The following is a 24,703-nucleotide window of genomic DNA, read 5'->3' on the forward strand; positions in this document are numbered from 1 at the left end:
CTGTCGTAGCGCAAAGAAATAAGGAAGTTGTTTTGGGCTTTGTTAAAGGAGATCCTTTTAAGCTTCATCTATTTTTTATCTTCCCTGTATTTCTTTCCCTAAATAATCTTTTGGAGTTTTAATGAAGTAATTAATGGTGTTTTGACATTCTCTTCAGTTCTAGATCCAAGGGAATTAAGCTGCCTGAACACTCAAAGCCAAATATATCCGGCATTTAACTTGCGTTTATATTATAAGCACCAGTGCATTTGACTCATCATGTTTAATATTACCAGCTGAGGATAAAATTTGTCTACTTTGTTATTAAGCTATAAAAGTAAAACTTTTCTGCCAAAGGCTGTTGTATTATTAATTTTTTTTTAATGCTTTGTTTTTTTAAGGAGAGATTCTGTGTCTTCAGGTAGATGAATACAAAACAAATAATTTTTACAGCCACATTTTCAGACTGATGATTAAGTTTATTAATGTGTCTTATTACTAGCTTATATGTGGATTTGAATGAATGCCTGTGAGAAAGCTGAATAAGTTAATGACCCTTAGCATGAACTTGTCATCTGTTCTTCTTAAGACATGGTAGTATTATATATTTCGTCTTCATCAATTCAAAGTAAAGCAGTTTTGCTTATAGCAATCACTTGTTCCTCTGCACCATTTTTCATCCTGAGATGTCTTCAGCAGCCAGTGTGAGGCTGCTCCTGGGAAAAAAAGCCACAGGAAAAGAATGACCCTATGTTTCTGTATCCCTCTTGCTCACTGGTACTGGATTTCTTGTTCTGAAGCTTATCTGCTTCTTCCCTCCATTTTTGAAATTTTTAAGGGAGAACCCACTTAGCTCTTCCTTCATGAGAGGAAGTTTCTTTGCAATTGGCTGGCAGGACAAGGTCTCTTTATGTCTGTCTGTCTGTCTCTCTCTCTCTCTATATATATATATGATAGATATATATTTTGGCCATAAACTAAAACATTAGAACTTCCACCTCGATATGAGGAAGACCACCTCTACATTGAGGGTGGCAGAGCCTTGGAAGAGGCTGTCCAAGGAGGTTCCACTTGGATGCTCTAGATTTAGCCCTACCTTGGCAGGGGTGTTGGACAACAAGATCTCCAGAGGTCCCTTCCAAACCTAACTATTCTGTGATTCTGTGATATTTTAAATATAAATACATAATACAGGATAGACTATCCCATACCAGAGTAATTATTTATATAAAATAGCTGAGAAGTCTGCAGCTCTCTTTGAATAAGCTATAATTTGTGTGTATTTTTTTTCATCCTGTAGGCAGGTATTTTTGTGGCTGTCCTAAAAATGAGAAATTCTCAGGTCACCTTTTCGGCTGTCTCCTCTGCCAAGGCTGCCCTCATCTCTAGGATCTAATCTCTCAATCTCTAAGCTTCCAGGCTGTCTACCCCAGATACCCTCTCACCCAAAGAAAGGATTGATTTTCAACAGAATAATCCCATCATGCTCCCTGGCCTTTCATTTATTCTCATACTCTATATTACAAGTCTTGAGGATAACTGCTCAGATTCAGTCTGGTGTCAGTACTGAGGCTGTCTGTGATTAGATGTTCATCATTTCAGACCTCTTAAGTGTTTACAAGGAAGTGTGTGTTTGTCTCTCTCTACGTCTTCTATATGTAGATAGATTATAGGCTTTCTAGGCTGAACATCTGTTTGGTTTCCCACATTTTAGTTTTCCACTACAGGCATGAAAAATTCTCAGGCCAATGGAAATGACCTTTTTTTGATCAGTAAGAGGTATAGAGATAAGAAAAATAATTTTAACCCTCTCAAAATTTACAGCCTACTAGGTAGAAGTAAAAGGAGAGTAAGAATAGGATTCATCTGTACTTTGTATTCTCTATGGTAATATGTTTCTTGAGATAACCGATAAATAAATTAACTTCCAGACATTTCAGTATAAATAGGAGAAACCTGAAGTAAAATTGAGACTACGTATTTAGTAGAAATGTTGACTTCTAGCTGATGTTGAAAGGAGCTGTTGTATGGTAATCACTCCGGGTCTATGGTAGGAGAAATATCCCTTTGCAAATGAAGTAAGAGAAGAGTCACTCCCTCTGTCACCTATGAATAAACTGCTTTCCTAACTGATCATGCAGTGACAACTTTTTTTAATGTTGGAACACTAGGACTGCCCATAAATGAGGGAAAATAGCACTGAGCCATGCCTGAGAGAGCCTCCAAAGGTATACACAATTTCTGGAGAAGCTTTGTTTTATTCCTAGTAGCTCTATAAACCATGTTGCAATCAATCTGGCACAGGTTTTCCCCATACTGTGTCTTTTCTCAGGATGTTGAAGATAGAAGGATCTTGCCTGAAACACCTATCCCTCCTTGTCTGAACAGTATTCCAGTTTTACCATACTGGAGCAACTGTTTTGTTTTACAGGTGGATAGCAGACTTTCTGTAACTAGTTTTCACTCCTGATTACTGTCAGCAGTTTCCATGTTTCTGGGAGGATAGAAGCTGGAAGCTTGTAACTTCTAGCAGCAGGAAAAGGATCCGTACCTCTCTGTAGTTGTTCTTGTGGGAAGAGTGCATGTTGGACACTTCAGATCATGGGAGTGGGACCAGGAAAATGAGAAGTGAAAGGTGTTGTCTCTTGACTCCACCCTGTCTAGGACAAAAGCACACATCTGCTGACCAGACCTTTATACTTGCTTCTCTAGCCTGTGATGTGTGACCTCTATACTATGTTCTACCTGGATCTGTGATGTTGCAGAGAGATTCCTGAAGCCCTTCTAGCCTTCCACCTACTGCCCCTTGATGTTTGTCACTGCATCAGTGACATGACCTTGAGGAGATCCAAGGTGACTGTAAGACTCTGACAACAAAGATGGCCCAGAGTGACACATCCGACTTGACAAGAAAGCACAGACATATTTGTGGATAGGACTGATAACCTAACATAGAGAATTTTAAACTAAGTTGTTAGACTGAAGAGACACGAACTGTTTTCTTTTGGACCTTGCTCCATAGATTAGAACCCTTATAAATAAAGAAGTCAAATTTTCACAGTGCAACACAAATCTATAGATGAGGCTTGCCTTCTTATACGTGAACCTCTGGATTAAATCTATTTTTCAATCCTTACTGAACTATTTAGGGTTTTTATATTTGTGGATAGGTATCTACACAGCATTTATATCACTGACTTCTGGAAACAGATGGCAATACAGAGCATTCTCGAGCTGATGTGATAGAATTGAACAGAAAGGGAGCATAGGAGATTCCATTTCTGTTATCTTATAGCTTCTCCATATCATATTTAGAAAAAGCTGTCAGCCTGAATTCTGTCTAGTTAAGTCAGCCACATTTAATTATTTGGAAAAAATATTGACGTGGCATTCAAGGTGCTTTTGCTTACTTAATGCAATGCTCATTAACATTTATTCCTCTAATTTCATGTATCCCCTTTGGTTTCAACACTCCAAAGACAATCTTATCAGTGATTAATAAAGCAAGAAAACCTTCTGCATGGTAATTTTGGAGAGTGAGGAGGGTAAGTAAAAGAAGAGGGGATTTCCCTCTGAAACAAAGATAACTTTAAGAAAATAGAAAACACTGTGAGCCATTATTATGCATTAGGACATTATTATGCACATACCAACAAAGTTTTAAGCTAATTTTTTGGTTGTCTTCGATATGGTAATCTTTATGCAGGTGGTGGGAGACGAGGAGGGTGGAATACTTTTTCTGAGGAGGATCAGGACATGAGTCATAACTCATTTAAGGCCCATCACTTCCTGCTTAGGGTGGGTGTGGGAGGGTATTCCCTAGGCAGAATCTGAAACCACCTTGTACTGAAGGTGACAGCCAGTATCTATTTCAGCAGGGTCTGGGGGAAGGTGAGAGAGAGAATAAGAACGCCCATTTCTTTGATCATCTTACTCACCAGAGATTACCAGTGGGACTTCCACAGTACTCATGGTAGGCGTACAGATAACTGCTCAAGTGCTTTAAATAACTCTAGAGGCTTCTCTGTCTCTCCATTGATTACCTAGGGACCCTAAATTTCTGAGTTAAAAGATAGTTTGTTTGGATGGTTCAATAGGCTCTATGAATAGCTGTGAAGCTTTTTGCCCTGCCTAGCTGTAGGAAGAACATCCATACAAATAGCAAGACAAAGGCTTGGGTGAAAAAAAGAAAAAAGTAAAGGTTAAGCTGTTTTGTGTGGGGTATTCATAATTTTGGGATGGCAAAGTTGGGGTGGAAGGCATTTTCGTATTAGCAACAACTGAAGAGTTTGACCTTTACAGCGTGGACCACAGTGCTGTGATGAGTGTGAGGAGTCTGTCTTGATGGTATCCCTGAACTCCAGTAAGCAGGTGTGAAAACCTAGATACAGTTAGATAAAATGTGTTTACAGGATGACATACTACAGATCTGGATTTTTCTATTTCTGTTAATAAAAATTGATGCTTTGCATCCATGTCCTGGATTAATCTGTGGAACATATTCTTAAAATTTATAGTGATTAAATCTATAAATAGTAAGAACCTACAATTATTCTCCTTCCTTCTGTCTTCACGATATGCTTTCCTTGATTTTCATCCTGTCCGGCAGAGGTAGTCAAACATCGTAGTTTCAACAAGTAAGAAGGTCAGTGTCGGTGTTAAAAGAGAAAGTAAACGACAACCTGCTAGCTCAGTGTAAGGGTAACAATGAGGCTGAATCCACTTTATTAAAAAATGGAGGGGTTTTATAGGGATTGGGGAGGAAGGTTCAGGAATGTGGGAGGAGAATGGGAGGAGCATGCTAATCCTCCAACTAGGATTGGGTATAGGGTAATGCATAAACATAGGGAGAACATACATATGTATGCAGGGGTAACATAACAACAGGGAATAACAGGGATTGGTCGAGCTGCTGTGGCTCCACGAATTGTCCAATAGTAGCTGACACTCGCTTTTGGGCTCGACGTCCATGGCAACCACTTGCTACATGGTGATACTTGCAGCTGCAGCTCGTCGTTAATATCACACCTAAAAATCACTTATAATACATGTTGTTTTAACGACCATGATTATGCCCTTTACAGATATAAAACCAACTCCAACAGGTCAGGACCTGGATTTTGCCAATTGGTCTGTGCAGTCATTGCAAGTGCCAAAACAGCAAGAGGCAGAAAATTCCATTGTTTGCACTGACACTTCTGACCTGTTCTAACATCTTTTTTCTCCTCTACAATCCACTACTGATTCACTAATTTGAATCCTAATTTGATTCTAATCACACCTAATTTTGCAGTTTAATGGTAATGCTTGCTGTTTAAAAACTTGGCTAAACATCCAGTGGTCTGACTCCTCCTCAACCCGTGACACTTTTTTCTGAATGAAAAATTCTGTTGTTATCCAAGTGCAGATAGTGGTATTTTTACAATGCAGTCTTGCTATTTTTGAAGGAGGTTTTGGGGAAAAGTTTCTTTTGTTTTCCTTTTGATTGGTTCCAAGAGAGTTTAAGTGTTGTTTCTGTCTGTTTCACTCTGTTCAGAAATGTTGCATGTTTATTCAGCATATATATCCTGGAGAAGACAGTGTAAGGGGAAATTTCTGATTTATATGAATGACAATATGAAACTGTTATGGCTACTCTAATGTTGCTCAAGTTACGGGAAACTCCAGGAAGACCTTGCAAAACTGCATGGGCAGGAGTGTGACAGATGTGATGTAATGTAGCTGTAATGTGGCTAAATGTAAGGTAATACATCAGAGGAGAAATAAACCAGTGCACATCTGCAGTATGCTGAACTGAGCATGGGCAATTACAGCTCAGACAGACACTTTGAGTTCGCTCCGGTGAAATAATTAGTTCTGTATACAACAGTAGCATTGCTTTCCTGCTGTATATAGCCTTCTTATGACCATACATTGAGCATTATGTGCAGCTTTGGTCTCCCCCTCTGAGAAATGTAGGGGAGGTCAGTGAGGGCTAGAGGGTAGCATTCAAAATCATGGAACAGTGGCCTTTGGCACAGGGACTGAAAGGGCTGCAGCTCTTCAGTCTGGACATGAGAAGGTTGATGGGAAGGAGTATGGTTGAGGTTTACAAAATAAAGAAAGTAATGACCAAGGTGAATGTGTACCTTCACTCAATAAATGCCACACCACTAGAAACTATGACACTCAGGGAAGTCTCTATGACATTGAAAATGGATGCAATGCTTTTGTATATGGCTTTTGTAGAACTTCCAGAACCATTTGTCATGGGTAATGATGAGGTCAGACAGCTACAGTAGGTTCAAAAGTGTTTGGACATATTCCTGCAGAATAGGTCCATAATTTGATATTAATAGGACTTGGCCTGGGTATACCTTCTAACATCCCACACACTTCCTCATGCTCCACAACTATCATTAGAGATGTTCACTTTGCCTCAGCATTTTACCCAAATAACCTCCTCTACTGTCACTGTCACACCCACAGTTCTGGTCTGAATGGACTTTTTGTCTGATCTAATGGGGTGTTTCTAAAATCTGTTACCTGCAAGGTATAATCCAGAGAGACAAAAGAAAGGTATTTCCTTTAAAATTTGAGGGATGAAATAGTAATTATGTATTATTAGCATATTTTATTACTTGAAGAATAGCAATAAAAAATGAAAAAAAAAGTAGTTTGTAAAGTGAGAAATTTAGAATAAAGCATGATTTATAATGTGGGAGTTTTTAATTCTTATAAGCTGATTTATAGAAGTGGAATGGCATCTCTAAACTAGATGTTCCTCTAGTTCCCTAGTTTCAGTTTCTTTCAAGAGTCTGCAAAGGCTTTTAAGCTTTAAAACAAATAATCTGTCTTGTTTTATGCAGGCTTTATTGCATCTCTACCCATTGTTTCCTTAGGAAAGCTGAGGTTCTTGGCTTGCATTGACCTTAAATAGATTCTTAATGGACCTTTTATTTTGAACAATTTATGAAATAGGATAAAGGAATTTAATTACTTTTAATTTTATTATTTAAATCTTAATGGCTTACATAGTGGAAAGTGCACAAATATCATCATCATGGCTAGGCTTTGCGAACGAAGATTTGAGAAGGGCTCTACCCACGCTTGCTACAAATGCGCTGATGGCTAAAAAGGCCAATGCGAGATAGACAAGGCACAGCAGAAAGACTCCCCAAGTGATATCGATGAGACGCGATTCTTTCTGCGTTGTCTTTTCTCCTCGAGAGTGATCCTGCGATGTGTTCTCAAAAGCAGCAGCAGCGTTATAGATGGTGTGTCTGTCTCCAGGCCTCCCGATTGGAGGCCAGGGTAGACCAATGGTGGTGATCAATATGGCCAAGGCTGAGGGATTGTTTCAGGCAGTCCTTGTATCTCCTCTTTGGGGCTCCTCTCTTGCGACAACCAGTGGCAAGTTCCCCATAGAGCACGATCTTAGGGAGGCGGTAGTCCTGCATCCTGGAGACGTGCCCTGCCCAATGCAGCTGTGTTCTCAGCAGCATGGCCTCAATGCTCGTGACTGCTGCCTGTTCAAGGACAGACGTGTTGGTCACATAGTCAGTCCAGTGGATGTTTAGGATTGTACGGAGGCAGCATTCATGGAAGCGTTCTAAGAGACTTTCCACATAGTGGAAAGTGCACAGATATAGTGCTCAGGAAATCAATAACCGTTTTACTTCTAAGCATGTGTCAAAATAAATGCTGTGGGATATGACCCACTTTTTGACAGCAGATGAGCAAGAATTATGCAAAGGGTTGTGTGTACACTATTTTCACTGTCCACAGTGGACCTTAGATATGTATAACTAGAGGGATACTTAAATTTCCAATAGATTTCTTTTGTATTTGTTTGAGTAGTTCAACAGTTTGTGTAACAAGGGAATTGTAGCTGAGTTATGAAGACAATGTGGGCTACAGCTAAAACTAGAACTGGAGCAGGCATGGTTTGCAGTATTGGCTCTCAGTTTTATAGAATAGAGCCTCTGCTACAAAAACTTGAAGTGAAAGTTCAAGGAGACTAAGCAAGAATGAAGAGCCTGTTTCAGAAAAGGATGTGAAACTGTTCTTCATAAATATTCCAATCAGTATGTGTATGTATATATATATCCATGTTTATACAGTTCATAAAATTGCTACATCTTTATTCCCTTTACTGAGGAGACATTCAGAAGAGTGCCATGATTACAGCATTTATGGACAAGCTTGGGACAGTAAAATGAACATGAACTGAAAAGCCATTTAAGTAGCAAATAAAATATAATTCGGGGGAGTTTAATGTTGGAATTTTATTTTTTAAATTTGTTTTTATTTGGGTTTTTTCCCCCCCTTTCAGAATCTGCTGGTAGTAATGTCCAAGTAATGCAATGATTCCAGGACTGTGTAAAGAGTCTGTAATACTTACAGAAATGCTAGCTAAAGACAAAGCATTAAGTGTCTAAGTACATGCTGTCTGATTTTTCTCTCCTTGTTGCCTAAACAGATTACTGTGAATAAATAAATATTTAAAATACCTATATCTAGGTCAGAGTATCTTTTTCACTGAAACCCTACATTGCATAATTAATGGCTTCAGTGAACCAAATAAAGATTCAACTTTTATTGTTACCTTAAGTCAGAGGAAAAACTAATAGCAGAGTCAATATGGAGATAGTGATTTCTTTTGTAAATATGAGGACTTTGCAGACTTTCTTCAAATGTTACCATCCAAATACCTAGGGCACAAAGGTGATTTGTGTGCATTATTGAATTCTGTTTATTGTGTTTACATACCACTTGTCAAGATTTGTTTAAGATGAGAAACAACTCTTGGAATTTAGGTTATCAGAACACCGATTTTAACTTCAGTTCTATTAATTTCAGGGGTATAAAGTAAAAGGAAAGGAATGTTTTATTTGGGAAATTGATGCAGGGCAAAAATATGATTTTGTTGTGTGAAGGATCATGTATGTAAATTAGTGAAAATCCTGATTGGGAAGCCCTACTCTCTCCTCAGCTCATGTGGATAAAAATGGTGCTGGGGCCTGTTCAAATCCAAATATACCAACAAAAACCTCATTCTTAACTGTGTAAGGACATTTGTGTTAATTTTCCAAGTGTCCTGTTCATAGAATATGAGTTAGTCTGTAGGTGAAAATATGTAATAAAATATTGAAGACTACGTTTTAATTTGGTCTAGGATAAATTTTGAACTGTTAATTTATTTTTCAATTTTCTTCAGTAATGGTAATACTAAGTATAAGATACATGTTATATTTGAACAACCCTATGAAGCTCTTTGTAAAGATTGGATGATTCTCTGCCATTTGGGACATAACATATTGGCTGAGGTTGCCTGGCAAAGTTAATCAAGTTTGCTGTTAATAAAAGGTTTTTAACTTACACTTTCTCCAAAAGATTAATAGCAGTCAAATCTGAAAGATGATTGATAGGGAAGCAGTCATTGACAGAAGCTGCTTGTACATTTGCAGATTACAGTATTAAATAAACTCTTTCTTGCTAGAGATTTTCTCATTAATAGATGGTGGTGTGTATATAATTCTTCAAATGTCTTACCCTTTAAACTGTTGGCCGAGTGTAGTGAAAGTTTGACCTATGTATATGTACTGAGTGGAGTGGATTTAATAAAAATTTTTAGCTATTCCCATTGCATACATTGTGATTAGCTTGAATACTGCATGTGCTTCCTTTCCTGTTTATTTTCAAGTCTTAGTTTAGGTTTTGCTTGGGGGTTTGGTATTGGAAGTCCCTGAATAAAATGAGTTGTGGGAAACATTTCAACCAGTGCTGAAACTCTCAAAACTGAACTTATTTGTTTTCAAATCTTGAATGTAAGGAAAGGCCATATAAAAGTCTCAGCTTTGATTATTTTGGAAACTGCCATAGAGTCCATCCAATGTTTGATTAAAAAAAAAAACAAACAAACAAAAAAACAAACAAACAAACAAACAAACAAAAAACCCTCTACATATTAAAACTGTATAGTTTTCAGTGTATTTTTTGGAAACTTCTAATTACCTTTTTAATCTATTTCATTAGTTAATATAATTGTGACTCTAAATTTTGGGTTGGTTTTAATAGTTTTGTAATATAACCATGTTTTACAAATCAGTATATAATAAGTGTAATTAATAAATACAAGCAATATGTATCTTTTACCACTTAATCAGTCATACATATACAAATCAATATTGAAATCATATAAGCAGGTCCAGAACTTAATAAAAATATTTCAGAGAACAGAATCTCTTACCATCTAAGATTGTCCATGATTTTTTTTAGCTTTTTGGGTAGTATCAAGCCAGTAAAAAAATTCTGAATGAGGTCTAATATCTCATGGACTTACTGAAGGTAGTCAGGCACAGCTTTTGAAAACATTGATTTGATTGGATTTTAGTTTTTATCCAACTGAAGCCAGTGTAGAGTGTTTGACTGTTGACTGGCACCTTCCAGTTGTCCTTACACCCTCCATCCTAATTTCAATATTTTTATAAAACTGCTACTTACCCTTCCCCCACCAAAAAAAAAAAAAAAAAAAAAAAAAAAAAAAAAGAGGGGAAAAAAAAGCAGTCAAAGTTAACACAAAGTTCTTTAATACAAATAATTTTCTAATACAAGTACTTTTTAATACAAAGTCTAAGACTTTGTATTAAAACTAACTTCAACACATGCTTGAGCTTCTTGTGGGCACTCTGTTGCAGGAAAACTGAGTAATCAACTTGGTCAGTTGTTTGAGAGGCAATCTTGTGCTCTGCTAGAGCAAAATCGATAAAAAAATCTTGTGAATCTTGATGGTGCGTTGTCAAAAGTTTTTCAAACACCTCATATTGGTTTTTGGACCTGTTAGCTTTTATAAGTCTACTTGCTGCAGGCAAATTGGAGGTATAAAAGCTGAGTGGTTGTTGAGTTTGTGCTTTGACATAGAATTACCTGAAAACATGTATACTACTATTTCATAAGATAAATAATTTCCAAAATAGGTGCCTGTTTTCCCTCTTTATTTCCTTCTTTATTTTTATTTAATTCCTCCTAAGGGATTTTCGCTCTCTGACATCCTTTCTCTTATGTTTCTCTTTGATTTTGGGTTGCACCTATTCAAAAACACATTTCTGAGTTTATTTGCCAAATGGTTTTTTTGTGTGTTGACTGGGAAAAGGAGTGAGTTGGGAAGAGTAAGATTTAGGAACTGAGTTTTTAAAGTTTTTCTCATTCAGACTTCTGTGAGAAGTCCACAGGATTTCACCACCACAGAGACTGGGTCATCCATCAGCATAGCCGTTTGTGTGATATGTGATAGGGACTTTACAGGGCACAGAGAGCATGAGAGAGTTTTGAAATACCATTTTATTGATCTTTTGTGAGTCTGAATGAATCCTCTGTATAATCTATACACAAGGAGGAGAACATATCTTAAAACTGAAGCTAAATGGCATAGCTTCCTCTGAAATAGAGGAGTGATGACATTTTCTTTACTTCTACAGCTGTGTCTTTCTTGCTGTGAGACAGAAGGGAGGAGGTTTATGAAAAGGTCCGGCAGCAGCCATTCAGAAAGTTCCACACATCTTACCCTTTCATTAAATCTGGTTTTTTCCCCTCCTTTACTTCCATCACAGTCTTGTCCTTCAGAAGTTAAGTCCTGTTGAATTCATGTCCAAAAGTGATTGCAGTAGTAGACTGGAGTTGGGTGCTCTGTTTTTGGCCTGACTTGGAATTTGTTGAGCCTTCCACTTTTACATATTGAGCTGCTAATCTCTGTTCACAAGCTTGGGAAACATCGAGAATCTCCACAGGCTGTTTGTGTTCAGTGCAGAGTAGCTCCTTAATGCTGCAGACTACCTTTAATCTCTTCCCGGTCTGCTCCTTTCGAGCAACTCTGCCTGTCTAAAGATAAGCACAGGAACAAATCCTGCAGTTCTAAGAGGCATCAGATCTGTCTGAAGCAAAAGTCCTTCTTTTAGAGTCAGAGATAAGAGTAGCAAGGACAATGGTCTGAAACCCACCAGTATTTGCTTCTGCTACACCCACTACCTCTTTTTTGCTTACTTGATTGACAGCCAAAATTGAGCACTGGAACTTCTCTGGCCTCTTCCAGTCTTGCTGCTGGATGCCATTGGTTGCTTCCAGAAATCTGTTTTTTTCACTGTTGTATTACCTTGACACTTTAAATCCAAGTCTTTTATTCCATTTGGTTTTTGTTGACAGTTTTTACCTTGACTCTCTGGCAGTAGTCAGGGATGACCCTACAGGTTGCCTAACATGGGCATCCACAAATAACTTCACAGCTCAACAGAGCCAAGCACAACTCAGACTTGGTTATATGTGGCAAAAAATGGCTGTAAAGGCAAAACAGCCATTGCTGTCACATAGAGGGAAAAGACTTTGGATTTCATGTTGTGGAAAGAAAAATGTGTACCATCAGTTTAGTCATTAAATGTGGAGAAATTTTTATTGCTATGGGCAGGTATATGTAATTTCATGTTGATATTACTTTAAATTAGAAAGCTGCAGGCTAGCTAACTATTAATAAAATAGTCATTTGGAGGAACTATCAGTTAGTTTGAGCATTGTGAATGTAAAGAACAATAACTTGCAGCAGGTCTATACTCATCTATACACAAACTGGTCTCGTTTCATGGGCATAATGTATCTGATTTACTTTGTATGTAGAGTAATGTAGATGAGTAGCATCTCTTGGCAGCATTAATACCTTTTTTACCTTAAGTTACTCTTGCACATTAACCAGATTTTTTTCCTGTGTACCATTTTTCTTTTGCACCAAAATACACTGCTATGTTACAGCCTTTTCAAGTAATTTAAGACTAAAAACATATTTAAATAGGAATCACAAAGTATACAGTCTTTTCCAACCTGTTAAAATATGGAAACTTTTATTTACTTAGACATATTTTTCTTCTGTACTATTCAGGCATACAAATTAAACAGCAGTTTGCCAAGAAAGATAGCATGCTGTTGATCCAAATAGTGATTTTTAACTCTGATAAGTTTGCAGTCTTTCTTTAATGAGCAGATAATCTGAGCAGAGACTTCATACATATTCAAGACAGACAGCATCACTACCTGAAGATGAATTTAAATGCAGAGTTTGATTTAGCCTCTTGTAGTGGCTGTTTGTAGCCTGACTGCTGCAAAAGTGATCTTTTAAAGGTTTATAACTTGGACAGAGTTGAGCTGGTTTCCACAGATGGGATCTTGCTAAATTTCATCTTCTTACTTCAAAGCAAGATTGTGCTAGAGCTCTTTCACAAGATGGTCACTACTTTTCTTATTATGGATAAAACAGTGTATTGTCTACCCTAGTCTCTTTAAAAACAGTGGACTATTTTGGTTGAAATGTTAAAGTAGAAATTTGAAGTAGAAACCCTCAGCCTATCTTTCAGAAGTTGACACTTATGTAAGTAACTGAAATCCTCTTAATATGAGTTGTTGGACAACTTACATATTGAGGATGTTCCCAGTCCATCTCTACAGATGATTGCTCTTTTCAGAGTGAGAAAAAATAAAGGCAACTTCAAGCATGAAGGAGTAAAAGCATTTTTTAATTAATAGCTTGATGTCTGATGCTGGTAGCTTTAGAAATCTGTTTTTATGAGGCATCATTTGAGAACAAAAATATGATGAGCTGTCACTTGTTTTTAATAAAAAGTGACTTCTTATTCACCCAAGTGTGGTAACTCATAACTACTGATTTTTCTGAGGAAGCTTTAAAAATCCAAATGATCATCTTTGCAGAAAGAAAGGGCACCAGTGACACAACTGTCTTACTCATACTTCTGCTCAGGAATTTTCCTTCTGAATTAACTGGTCCTCAAAAGGGAAGTCTGTGTCTTTGCCTAGGTTTTACAAGTTTGGGCTGCCATATATGTGGCATTTAGGGGAAACACTGGTTAGTTTGGTCAGGACTTTCTAATGTGTCTGATGTACTGAAAATATGTCTCTGGTGTCTATAGAGGGTTCTGTAGTGAGGTTCCCTGCTGCCAAAATACAAACTAATTCATTATGTGAGGTTTAAGTGACATGATAAGCATCTCTAATGTTGGTACAATCAGCAAAAATGGTGTATAATTACTATCGCAGCAAGCTGAATTTTTTTTTAATGGAATTTGTATTTACATTCTTTTACAATAGTTTGTAAGGCTGTAACTTTATAAAAACGTGACTTTATATTTAAGGGTTGGAAGCATTATGTGATACCATGTAAATGCCAATTATTCTTAAAAAACCCCAAACAAACCTTTGCCTCAGTTTTACATCCTTTCAGATTAGTGATTTCCTTTAACCAAATTTCAGTTGCAATACTGAGAAGAATCTGAGTTGCTATCCTGCCATGTTACATTTATATTAATTTTTATACATAGTGTTATACACTTTTCTAGCTTTATTTAACAGTTTGAAAATAGCATCAGTAATTACTTGTTATAGCTTGGTATCCAGAGATGTCTTGGGTATGGGTTTGATCCACAAATAAAGAATTAAGGAAAAGGGTACACTTATGTTAATGATTGTCACCTCTCCCCACCCATGTGATGGGTTCTATTATGTGTCTCCCTATGTAAAAAAGTGGTCACAACTCAAAAATTTCAAATATCACCTGTATTTTCAGAATCTACTCAATCTTTCTGCTGTTGTCACGTCATATTCAGTAGATACAAAAATTATTTGAGTGCACATTCATAATCCCTAGCTGTTTTGCTTGTAAAGATATTTTTTCGTGTATTTTGTTGAGTTTAGAATAAAAACAGGTAAAATGGCCTTGCCTGGAATAGGATATCAAACTTTCTGTTTTTCTCATTGTCACTTCATTCTGCTTTCTGCAAAAATACTAATATTGACAGTTTGCTTCCTATTGGGACAGATATTAATGACCTACCAATAATTATTACCTTGACCCTTTTCTATATGTAAAGCAACATTCTTTACTGTTCCCCTCTTCAGCTTCTTTCCATACTTTACAAAACATCATTACATACATACATTAATGAAACCATTAAAATGTATAAGTGTTTCGGGAAGAAGACTAAAGTTTTAAAATAAATAAGTAGGGAAATCACATTTTTAACTACTCGAGTACAAACAGATGATAGAAAGCAATGCAGAGTTAAGGAAAAATACTGAGATTTACAAAACTAGGTTACACCTACATTAACTTAAATGAACATATTTTTAAAATGGAAAAATAGCTAAATATCAATCTTTAAGTAAAATCTTTTTACCTCTTCAAGTGAATTATTGATGGAGGCAGTCATTTAAGTTGTACCTTGACATAGGAAAAGGTTTTAGCTTTTTAATATTCTCCTAGCCTCTTTTTTTTTGCAGAAATCTAAATTCAATCATTGAAATTACCTTCAAGCAGATATTCTTCAAGCATTTACCTGTCATGGGATATATTATTAAAATAATGTCGACCTCTCTTAACCAAAAAATGAAAACAAAATTATTTTTCATATTAGACAGGCTTTCATACTGAATAAAATTGCAAAAGTATGTGGTTACAGCATAAAGGAAGATAGAAATATTCTTTGTGACAAATTCAATAAACAGCACTTAATCTGTTGAGAAATGGAAGAATACAAATTTGGGAATTCATCTGGCATACTGTAATTTTATTCTGAGAACCTAAAACATTTGCTTTCATTGAGAACACTCTTGCCCTTAATGCTCACAGTCAATTTAGGAGCAGATTTATGAACACATTTAGTGGTAAAACCTTCCAGTCTGGAATATGATCCATCTTCTACTCGCTGGTATAAACTTGAGCCTCTTTTGGGGATGCCATCAAATTTTGTTCTCTTTTTTTCTGGTAGTCTGGATCTGTTCCTGCTAGGATCTTGTAAGATGCCAGATTGCACAGGTGACAGATTGCCTGCGCTGTCACTGCTTCCGTACTAACAGTGAAAAACTTTTCATCCTGTTGCTAAACCGGGTCAGATTTGCATTAAGCATAGTGCTGTAATTGACCTATGTAATTGCACGGTGCATTTTTAATTGTGGTTTTTGGTTTTTGTTTTTTTTTTTTAATTGGAGTGCCTAATTTTCATGAGTGCTTTGGTTCAATAAGAAGTGTCAGAATTAGCTGAGGAGTTTTGTAACTAGGAGTCTTACTGAATAAACACCGAAAAACCTTAATTTAATGTAAATGAATAATTTGCCAAGCTGTTTGTGTATTCGTTAGCTGGAGATCTCATTCAATTAGAGAACCAATTTTGCCACTTTACACCCCTAATCAGTTTAAGGGTTTTTTTTCGTGAAGGCCAATTCGGTTATCCTTAAACCTTAGTCATATACTAAATGCACTAGGGTCATATCAGCATGTCAGATCACATCTGTGGTTAGCCCTAGGGACAGAGGGAACCCTCCATAGGAACTTCATCTTTGTCCTTGTTTGGCAGTTATTCAGGTAAGATGGCAAGATTTGCCTCATCTTTTCCAGATACATCTCTCTGTTTTCCTCTTAACCAGTTGTGCAGGTCTATGTGTTGAGGTGAAGCCCCACTTCACCTACACTCCCCCACCACTGTCCTTAACAAGTAAACAGGTGAAAAATGAGTTGGGGAGTCTCCTTTTGTTGAGATCCAGCTTTTCTGTTGAGATGAAGAGATGTGTCCTTCCACTTTACCTCCCTGATGGAAGTCAATTGTTTAGTCCTGACTATTCTCTAAGTATGAAAATACTGGAAATTCAAAAATTGGATAAGTCTTGATGTGAGCAGTTAGGCAATATTGGGAGAAAAAAGCTATGTGAGCGAAATAGTACCATTCTCAGAAGACAGTCACGCAGTTTTCTTTCCCTATACCTATATATGTCTATACAGGAACTCAGGGAACCAAAGATTACATTTCCTTGCAAACATTTTCTAAGCCAGTCTGTCATTCCAGTTTTCTGCTTTATGGAAAAATGATTTTATCTGCTATTTTCATAAAGAAATAATGCTTCTTCAGTATAGCCTGAGTAAAATGTAAGGGAGCACTGACTACCTTTCAGAGACTCTGAGTGCTGTGACTAACTGGTGGCCATTTAATTTCTTTCATCTTGGTAAGCCTCAAAGCTGTTTATTTGCATAGTGTTTCACTGATTTTAAGAAGAAAATTAATTTCTCTTTTGTTTTTTAACTACATTACTTGCTATAAAGTTAAAATATAGTGCATTTCTCACAGTAAGATTTATTTTTCCTCTCTCTCCAAGCTGGATAATGGAGATGAACAAGCAGCCCAGATCAGACGTGAACTAGATGGTCGACTACAATTGGCAGATCAAATGGCAAGGGTAAGTGGTTGCTTTCTTGTACCAAAAACGTATCTTCATATGAGGTTGAGTGGGATGACCCATAGTGTGTGCTTCCTGTTTCTGATTCTAAAATTAAGCAGATCCTTTGAAAACAGTTTGGCAGATGAACTTCCTTCTGCTCTGGAGTCTCTGTGTTAGCAGGAGTAGGGATAAAGCAAACCTTGGTTTTGGAAAGTCATGCTGTGTAATCCTACACTTCCTTCATCAGCAAGTCCAGTTTTCCTCAATTTTTACATTGGGGTGGGAAAAAACAACAAGAGGAAAGGTCTTTCAAAAAAACAGTCTGTCTCACCTGTCTTCTGTGTTGATTTATTATTATTTGAATGATCCTCACAGGATAAGGTACGGTTTGAAAAACACTCCTAAGGGGTTTTTCTTGCTAGAGAACCTTGAACCTTGTCCTGTGTTTTTAATCCCTAACTATAAATTACTTTTTATTTCTTTTTTTTCTTTTTCAATCTGTACTATACTGGCACTGCAATGCTATAATGAGCCAGACCACCAGACTTGCTACAGGTGTTTTGGGTCACAGTCAACTTGCTTGGTGTTTGTTATTGAAAAAAATCAACTATAGAGATTTTAATGTAAAACATTTTATGATATGTCTTATAACAGATAAGGAAAAAATTTGTCTGGTTTAGGAGCAAGGTGCCTGTCTTTGCAAACAGTACAGGGGGAGCATTTGTTTGTTTCTTATTTATATGTAAAACATATATTTTAGAATAATTGATATTTTTGTTTAATCTTGAATGACATTCTCCCAAGCACCCAGTGTTCAATATTTGGAAAACTGTGCATAAAATTGGCTCTGTATGTGTTCATATATGCATTATATTTCTGTATATGTTCCTTTTTTGTTAGAAACACAATATTTAAATACTATTATCTAAAAATTGATTTTCAAGTTCTTTCTATTGTTTAAGAGAGATTATAATTTAAAATAATCCTGTGTGTAATAATTCAACATTACATTCAAAATGAATGACCAGTTGTTCAAAATAGAGGTAAACAATGATAGGAATTTCTTGCCATGATTGTAGTTTAGCAGCTTTGTATTAGAAGCATGAATGTGATTGACTTATTTTTGGTAGCATGGTAACTGGATGAAGTAACAAAATTTTTAGTAGACAGGTCATTTTTTCAATTTTTGAAATATTTGAAGGTAACATTGAAGGTATACTATCAATTACTATGTTTAAAACACTTGTATTAAAAATACCTAATGTGTAGTTCTTCAACCTGGGTTTATGGTTAAATGATTTGGGGGTGTGCATAAGGTTCCATTATTCCTTCTTGTCAAAATTAACTGTATTTATAGGACAGGATTAGCCTTCCCATTATTGTTTTGATGACATAAAATAGATAGACACTGCAATTATGACTTTTGGTTTTATTTATTATCTCTTAACTGAAAGCAAATTGTTAAATTAACGTAGTATATAATGAGGGATTTTTTTTTTCCTCCCTAACTTTTAAAATATACTTTCCAAGGAAAGAAAATTCCCAAAATTTGTAACAAGGGAAATGGAGAACATGTACATAGAAGAGTTGCGGTCTTCGGTGAATTTGCTGATGGCAAATTTGGAAAGTCTACCGGTGTCTAAAGGTGGGCCAGAATTTAAACTGCAGAAGTTAAAGCGGTCACAGAATTCTGCGTTCTTGGACATAGGAGATGAAAATGAAGTTCAACTGTCAAAGTCTGACGTGGTTCTCTCCTTCACATTAGAGGTAATAACAGATTTCAGAGAAAACTTGTTGATAGTTTAAATTGCTAGAATATCTGTCTTGATGCTTTTTTCTTATTAGTTCTTTCTTGGTAGTTTTAAAATTTTATTTTAAAGAAGTAAATTGTGCTATGTGTCTTTGGTGATTAGGATTTAGAATACAGCTGTATAATACATGTTCCTCTTGCAGCAGTAGTTTCATTTGGGCCCAAACAGCAGTGTGGGCAGTTGAATCTCCCACACAAGTGTAACTTTACATGAATTCCAGTGCATTAAATAGCTAAGTACAATTAAAACTTAATAATTGACCACTGTTGTTATCAAGAACTCATTCATAGAATTTTGTAAACAAGTAGCATTTTCTCACTGGAAGTATTTAGAGAATAAACGCTGAAATTTGTTTTTATCAATTTCTGCACTTTCCTCAAGAAGCTATCTTATGTTTTTTGAGGTTATACAGGAAGTCTGGCCTGTAGCAATGCAATCCTAATCTATATAGAGCTCAACTGACTTCAAGAGGAAACCACAAATACATTTAGTTATTTAGAGATGTCTGATCACAGCATAGAATGGTTTGGTTGGAAGGAACCTTAGAGATCATCTAATTCCAACCCCCCTTCCAGGGACACTTTCCACTAGACCATGTTGCTCAAAGTCCCATGCAGCCTGGCCTTGAAAATTTCCAGCATTATAACTCAGGTCCAATTCCACAAATGTGCATACCAAGAAATGCTTATCTCTCTGTTAATAATAATAAATTCAAAACATTACCAGAGTATGCGTTGTGTATTTTTTGGTCAGAAAGTGCCATACTTGTGCTATGCATTTGAAGTGGCTTTAGTTTGTTCAAAACAACAGATAATGTTACAGAAAAAAAGTATTTCAATTGTTTAAGAATTTAAAACAAATAAAAATAGTTTATCTTTTAAAAAATGTTTTTTCTTAAGTGAAATGAGCATTTTTTTCATCTGTTATTAAAAATTCAGATCATTTTTTCCCATGTCATCATTAGAGAGATAGAATTAAAAACATGTGAAGAATAGATGATGAAATTTTGAATTCTTATGTGTAACAGAGAAATTACTTCTCCCACTGTATGCAATTTTAATATTACTAGCTAATAATGTAAAAGCTCAACATCAACTTTCAAAGAGTAGTAAGATCCATCATTCTATATGCCAAAAAGTATTAGTTCATCAAGCATGTAAAACTAGAGTGCAGGCCTTAGTACTGAAGTATATGAAGAGATGAACTGTTTGTAACTCCTGTGCTGAATCCCATGTGTCTCCATCACATGTGCTGTGTCTGCCTCTAGTGGATTACCAAGGCTGGAACAGTCCATTAACAAAGAGTAGTTCTGAAGTGCTTGAAAAGTACCTGAAAAATTTTGGCAATAATGTTTTCTGTCTTTCAGTTTGCTTGGTGAGGGAAGTCAGAAAAGCCTTCTCTGTGCCTACAGAGAGAACTATTACGTACCCCAAATGATGTGATATTTAAGTGAAAAGTACAGTAAAAGTTTGAAACAATCATTGAAAATTGACAAGAGATACAATTTTTGGTAAATTAGGAACAGCTTTGCTTTGTTTATAGCCCTTCCTCTCTACTATCAGAAATATAGACTATTAGGTCTGGTGAGCTAACTTTTTTTTTTAATTATTACTTTTTTCCTATCACTGATAAAGAGATGTTCTGCAACATAAGTTATCTACAGTTCATCCTGTGCAAGACAAAGAATTAAATTAAATTCTCTACATGAGTTAGTTTTTACTAAGGCAGATTTTCATCTTAAATATGATATTAACCACGTAAGTTGACTCTCTTGCCAAACAAGTATCTTACGCTTGGAAACAAAATCTCAGAAGATATAAAGGCAAAAGGAAACAGTTGAACTGATAACTAATGCAGACTGAATGTAGAAGATGTGATCTTTTTCTGTGCAAATGGCCAAATAAGAAAAGCTGATTGCATTTCCTTGAAAACAGAATACTTCATTTTTTGAAAATGTGAGGTCATATGTGCAGAACTTCACATTTCTTGAATAACACATAAACATGTCCATGTCACGCCCTATGATGGCTCAACTAAACTGTAGGGCAACCAGCAAAATCCCTGCCAAGGGTTGCTGCACAGGCACATGAATGAACATGTCTTACGACAGAGTGAAAGAACTTGATGAAAATTTCTGTATGGGGAGTAAAGTGGCCAAGGTTCATGCTGCCACTGCATGTTGTTGTTACGAACAGCAGAAGTTGCTAGTAATATTTATAATGTTCTGGTGGGAGTGGACCTTGCTGACTAAGGTCATAGACACTCCTGAGCATCCCTACAAGCAACAAGGACTGTTTTTACAAGTTGGATGTTTCCTCAAGTATCTTGTTTGCAGAAATTAAAAAAACCAAACAACATAGTAGTAAGAGAAGACTTCCTTGTTTATATTCTTCAGCTGTTAGTTTCTGAAATATACAAACATTTAGGAAGCTGTTTGTCAGCTAATAAGCTAATGTAGATCCGATAGTGACAGTTTCCTTTGGAAGGAATGAAATGAAACTTTGTTCTGGAATTCAGAATTTTTACCAAATTAAAATGTACTGTGCAATTAAGTTGGAAACTCAGAAAAAGAAATATTAACATGAAAGTGAATAAACATGAAGCCTGCATTCAGCAATGACATACAATTGGTATGTGTAAAGACCTTATAGGCAGTATCATCTAGAAGGAGTTCTAGTGCAGTCTCTCAGGGATCGTTGATTGCTTTGCTAACTACTTGAATTCCTGGACAACAAAAGATGGGAAAGTGGGTTGACTATGTTATTCTCCCTGAATTACTGTTATTACTTATAAAGCATACTGGGCAGTGTTGATAATTTATGAGTAATATAAAAAAGCTCTAAATATCAGTGACTGTCATCTCACTGTAATATTTACAAACTAGCAATTTTACAAGACATATAACTATTATTAAGGTTCTGGGAGTTTCAAAGGACAAAGGATTTTACAGCTAGAGGTGAAACCTGGCTTAACTTGCTTGAATTAGAACAAAGTGGCAAATTTGCAAAGTGTTTAATAACAAAATATTTTAGTAGTTGCTTGCTGACCTAAGAAACCAATTACTCTAATGAGACTAAAAGTAGTTATTACTTCTAGGACTTTTAAAATAAATTAAACAAATAGTGGTTTACAGGTAAGGTTCAGTTGAGGACAGCTTCTCTTGCTGATGGAGTACATTTTTCCTGGTTTCTTCGCATAGGCCCAAATGGAACTGGCAAGAAAAGCATCTTTTCTAAAGCAAGAAGGGGAACCTGACTGTCTACTCAAGTCTTCTCTGAATTAGAAACATCTGAAGTGCAAAAATTCCAATAATTTCACACTGTGAAAAACTGTAAGATTTATAAAAAGCAGAGAGCATTTAAAGTGGGTCTGCATTTGGCTTTTCTGAGCTGTAACTGAGTAGTCTAGAGGAGGTGAAAATCTGTGGGATCTGCCAAGCTCATAATTTCCCTGGTGATGAAAACTCAGAGCACAACTGGTAGCAGTGCCTTTTTTCCATTTCTCTTCTCCCTCTTCTCCATGTGCATGCTGAACCTGACTGTAAGTACTGCACTGGGAGAAGGAAAAGATGTATGTAGTGGGGAAAAAAATTACAGGAGCGGATAGCCATGCTCTGACCTGCCTCATGCCAGCACAACACCAAATTACTTCTGAGATTAGAGGGTTGCAACCTCATGTGACATAGAGCCTTTCAAGATGTGATCAGTGTACTTACGTGTTTACACTCTGATTTAGTAACCTATTCATTCTGTACAAATTCACTTAGATGACTCATTAAAAGATACATTTCCTCATGTATTAAGATTTAGAATTATATTCAGACATTAATCCCAAACTCCACTATTGGCATTTAAATTATGATTGGAGTGAGTTGTTTCTGATCATTGTCCAAGTAGAAGCAGAGCAAAAATTTCAGTTCCTGCTGTATGTTCTTGAAAGTGTGGAAAAAGAAGACAAAATCAAAATTGTCTGTCTGTTGAAAATTGAATGAATGGACTTTGGGACTTCAGGGATATTTTCTTTTTTCTTTTTTGTACCTATATGGAGCTTAATACTGCAATAACCACAGTATGTAATTTTTTCTGAAGGATAAACTATTTGCTTTATCTTCCTCAGATTGTTATAATGGAGGTACAAGGTTTAAAGTCAGTCGCTCCAAATCGGATTGTCTACTGCACCATGGAAGTGGAAGGGGGTGAGAAGCTTCAGACAGACCAAGCAGAAGCTTCCAGGCCACAGTAAGCCACTCTGCTGTTGCTCCATCCAGTATCTCTTTCCTTGATACCATAGGAAAGCTTGTCTGACTGTCTTTACAGGATTTACAATTAACTTAGTGCTAGGTTATATGAAGTTTTTTCATAGGTAGTTATCTTAAATTCGTTCTCAAAAACTAAAATAGAAATAATATCTATTTATGATGAAGTAAGTACAAAGTGTGAATGTTATCCAAATGAATGCCATTGAATGTATGGGGAAGGAAAAGAACTAGAGACTGCATGGTCCAAAAACACAAACCTTGTGATAGATGTTAGCCTGAGGTGATTTTATGTATTCTAGGTTAATGCGCAGGTGGCCTTGTGGAGTGTAACTTGTACAATTGGTGGAAAATCAATACTCAGTAATCAGTCTTGACAGAGCTTGCTCACATGCTGAGCCTATTTCATTTTAAATTGTAGGATCCACTTCTTTCAATTAAGTTTTGATGGAAGCAGTCAGTATACTGACTTGGAGGGGGATAACATCATGCCATCTGAACCAGTTAGAGTGGCAGAGAGGAAGAAATTAAATTGTTTGATTTGTTTGACCTGCACACTGTCTTCAGACACTTTTCTCTCTGTTAAAATGTCATTTGGAATCTTTTGTAGATAACTTTCCAGACAGCATGTTGGGGTTTTACTGGCACCATAGTGTGCCTTGTGAAAAACAATTTAAAAATTGCAGTTGTTACAATATCTGCTAAAACAACTTCTATGGAATTGGAGCTGTAGTTTCTATTCTGTTTGGACTACAAAGACAGACTTTTGTTAGGCAAAATTATAGGCACATTATATCTGTCTCTTCTGGGTTTGGAAGTAGGAGGAGATCTAATTTGGTGGTCTTTCTCCTAGCTGCAGCAAATTTCCTTGGCAAGTAAGCCAGCAGCCTACTCCAGTAACATATTCAAACAGCTTTACAGAACACTAAATATGTGGGAAAAGACATAAAATTCATTTGTCACAGTCTCTGGCTGTGTTCCTTCTCCCAGGCATAGGAATGCTTATTCCTATAATTTGCATGTACTACATGAGGACTTTCTAAAAGGAATGAGAGTGCAAAAGACACACAAAGGTACGCACTGAAGCAAGGTCATAAGTGGGTATACAACATCATCTGCTCATTTTTGGACCTGTTGGGGCGTTTGCTGGTGGCTCAGGGTCCCATGAGAGTCACAAGGCTTTCTCATGGAGGGCACATCTCCAAACTGTCCTTTGTCTTCAGACTCAGAGTTGCTCTCATAATAGTTTCCTGCAACAAGTTCCTATAGCCTTTGCCTGCCGTCACAGCCAAAGTTCTTGCTCTTCTGATAGTATATCTCTCTTTTTCCTCACCTTTGAAATTGCTAGGGTCTATTTTAAATGCTTAATTAACCTCTGATGTCATTGGTGTGGGTCTTCAAATCTCCCTAAATCACC

General features: G+C 36.4%; 1 protein-coding gene across 2 annotated transcripts in view; it reads left to right on the forward strand.

Moving 5' to 3' along the window:
• Positions 1-24,703, forward strand: part of CADPS2 (calcium dependent secretion activator 2) — a 299,634-nt gene that overhangs the window by 108,705 nt on the left and 166,226 nt on the right. For both annotated transcript variants that reach the window (XM_050324387.1, XM_050324385.1), the window contains exons 4-6: positions 17,158-17,238; positions 18,751-18,987; positions 23,148-23,269. In XM_050324387.1, the coding sequence (XP_050180344.1) occupies positions 17,158-17,238; positions 18,751-18,987; positions 23,148-23,269 (440 nt within the window). The remainder of the gene's footprint in view (positions 1-17,157; positions 17,239-18,750; positions 18,988-23,147; positions 23,270-24,703) is intronic.

The sequence above is a fragment of the Myiozetetes cayanensis genome, unplaced genomic scaffold (genome assembly GCF_022539395.1).
Source record: "Myiozetetes cayanensis isolate MyiCay16 unplaced genomic scaffold, myiCay2020 scf3, whole genome shotgun sequence".
Classification (NCBI taxonomy): domain Eukaryota; kingdom Metazoa; phylum Chordata; class Aves; order Passeriformes; family Tyrannidae; genus Myiozetetes; species Myiozetetes cayanensis.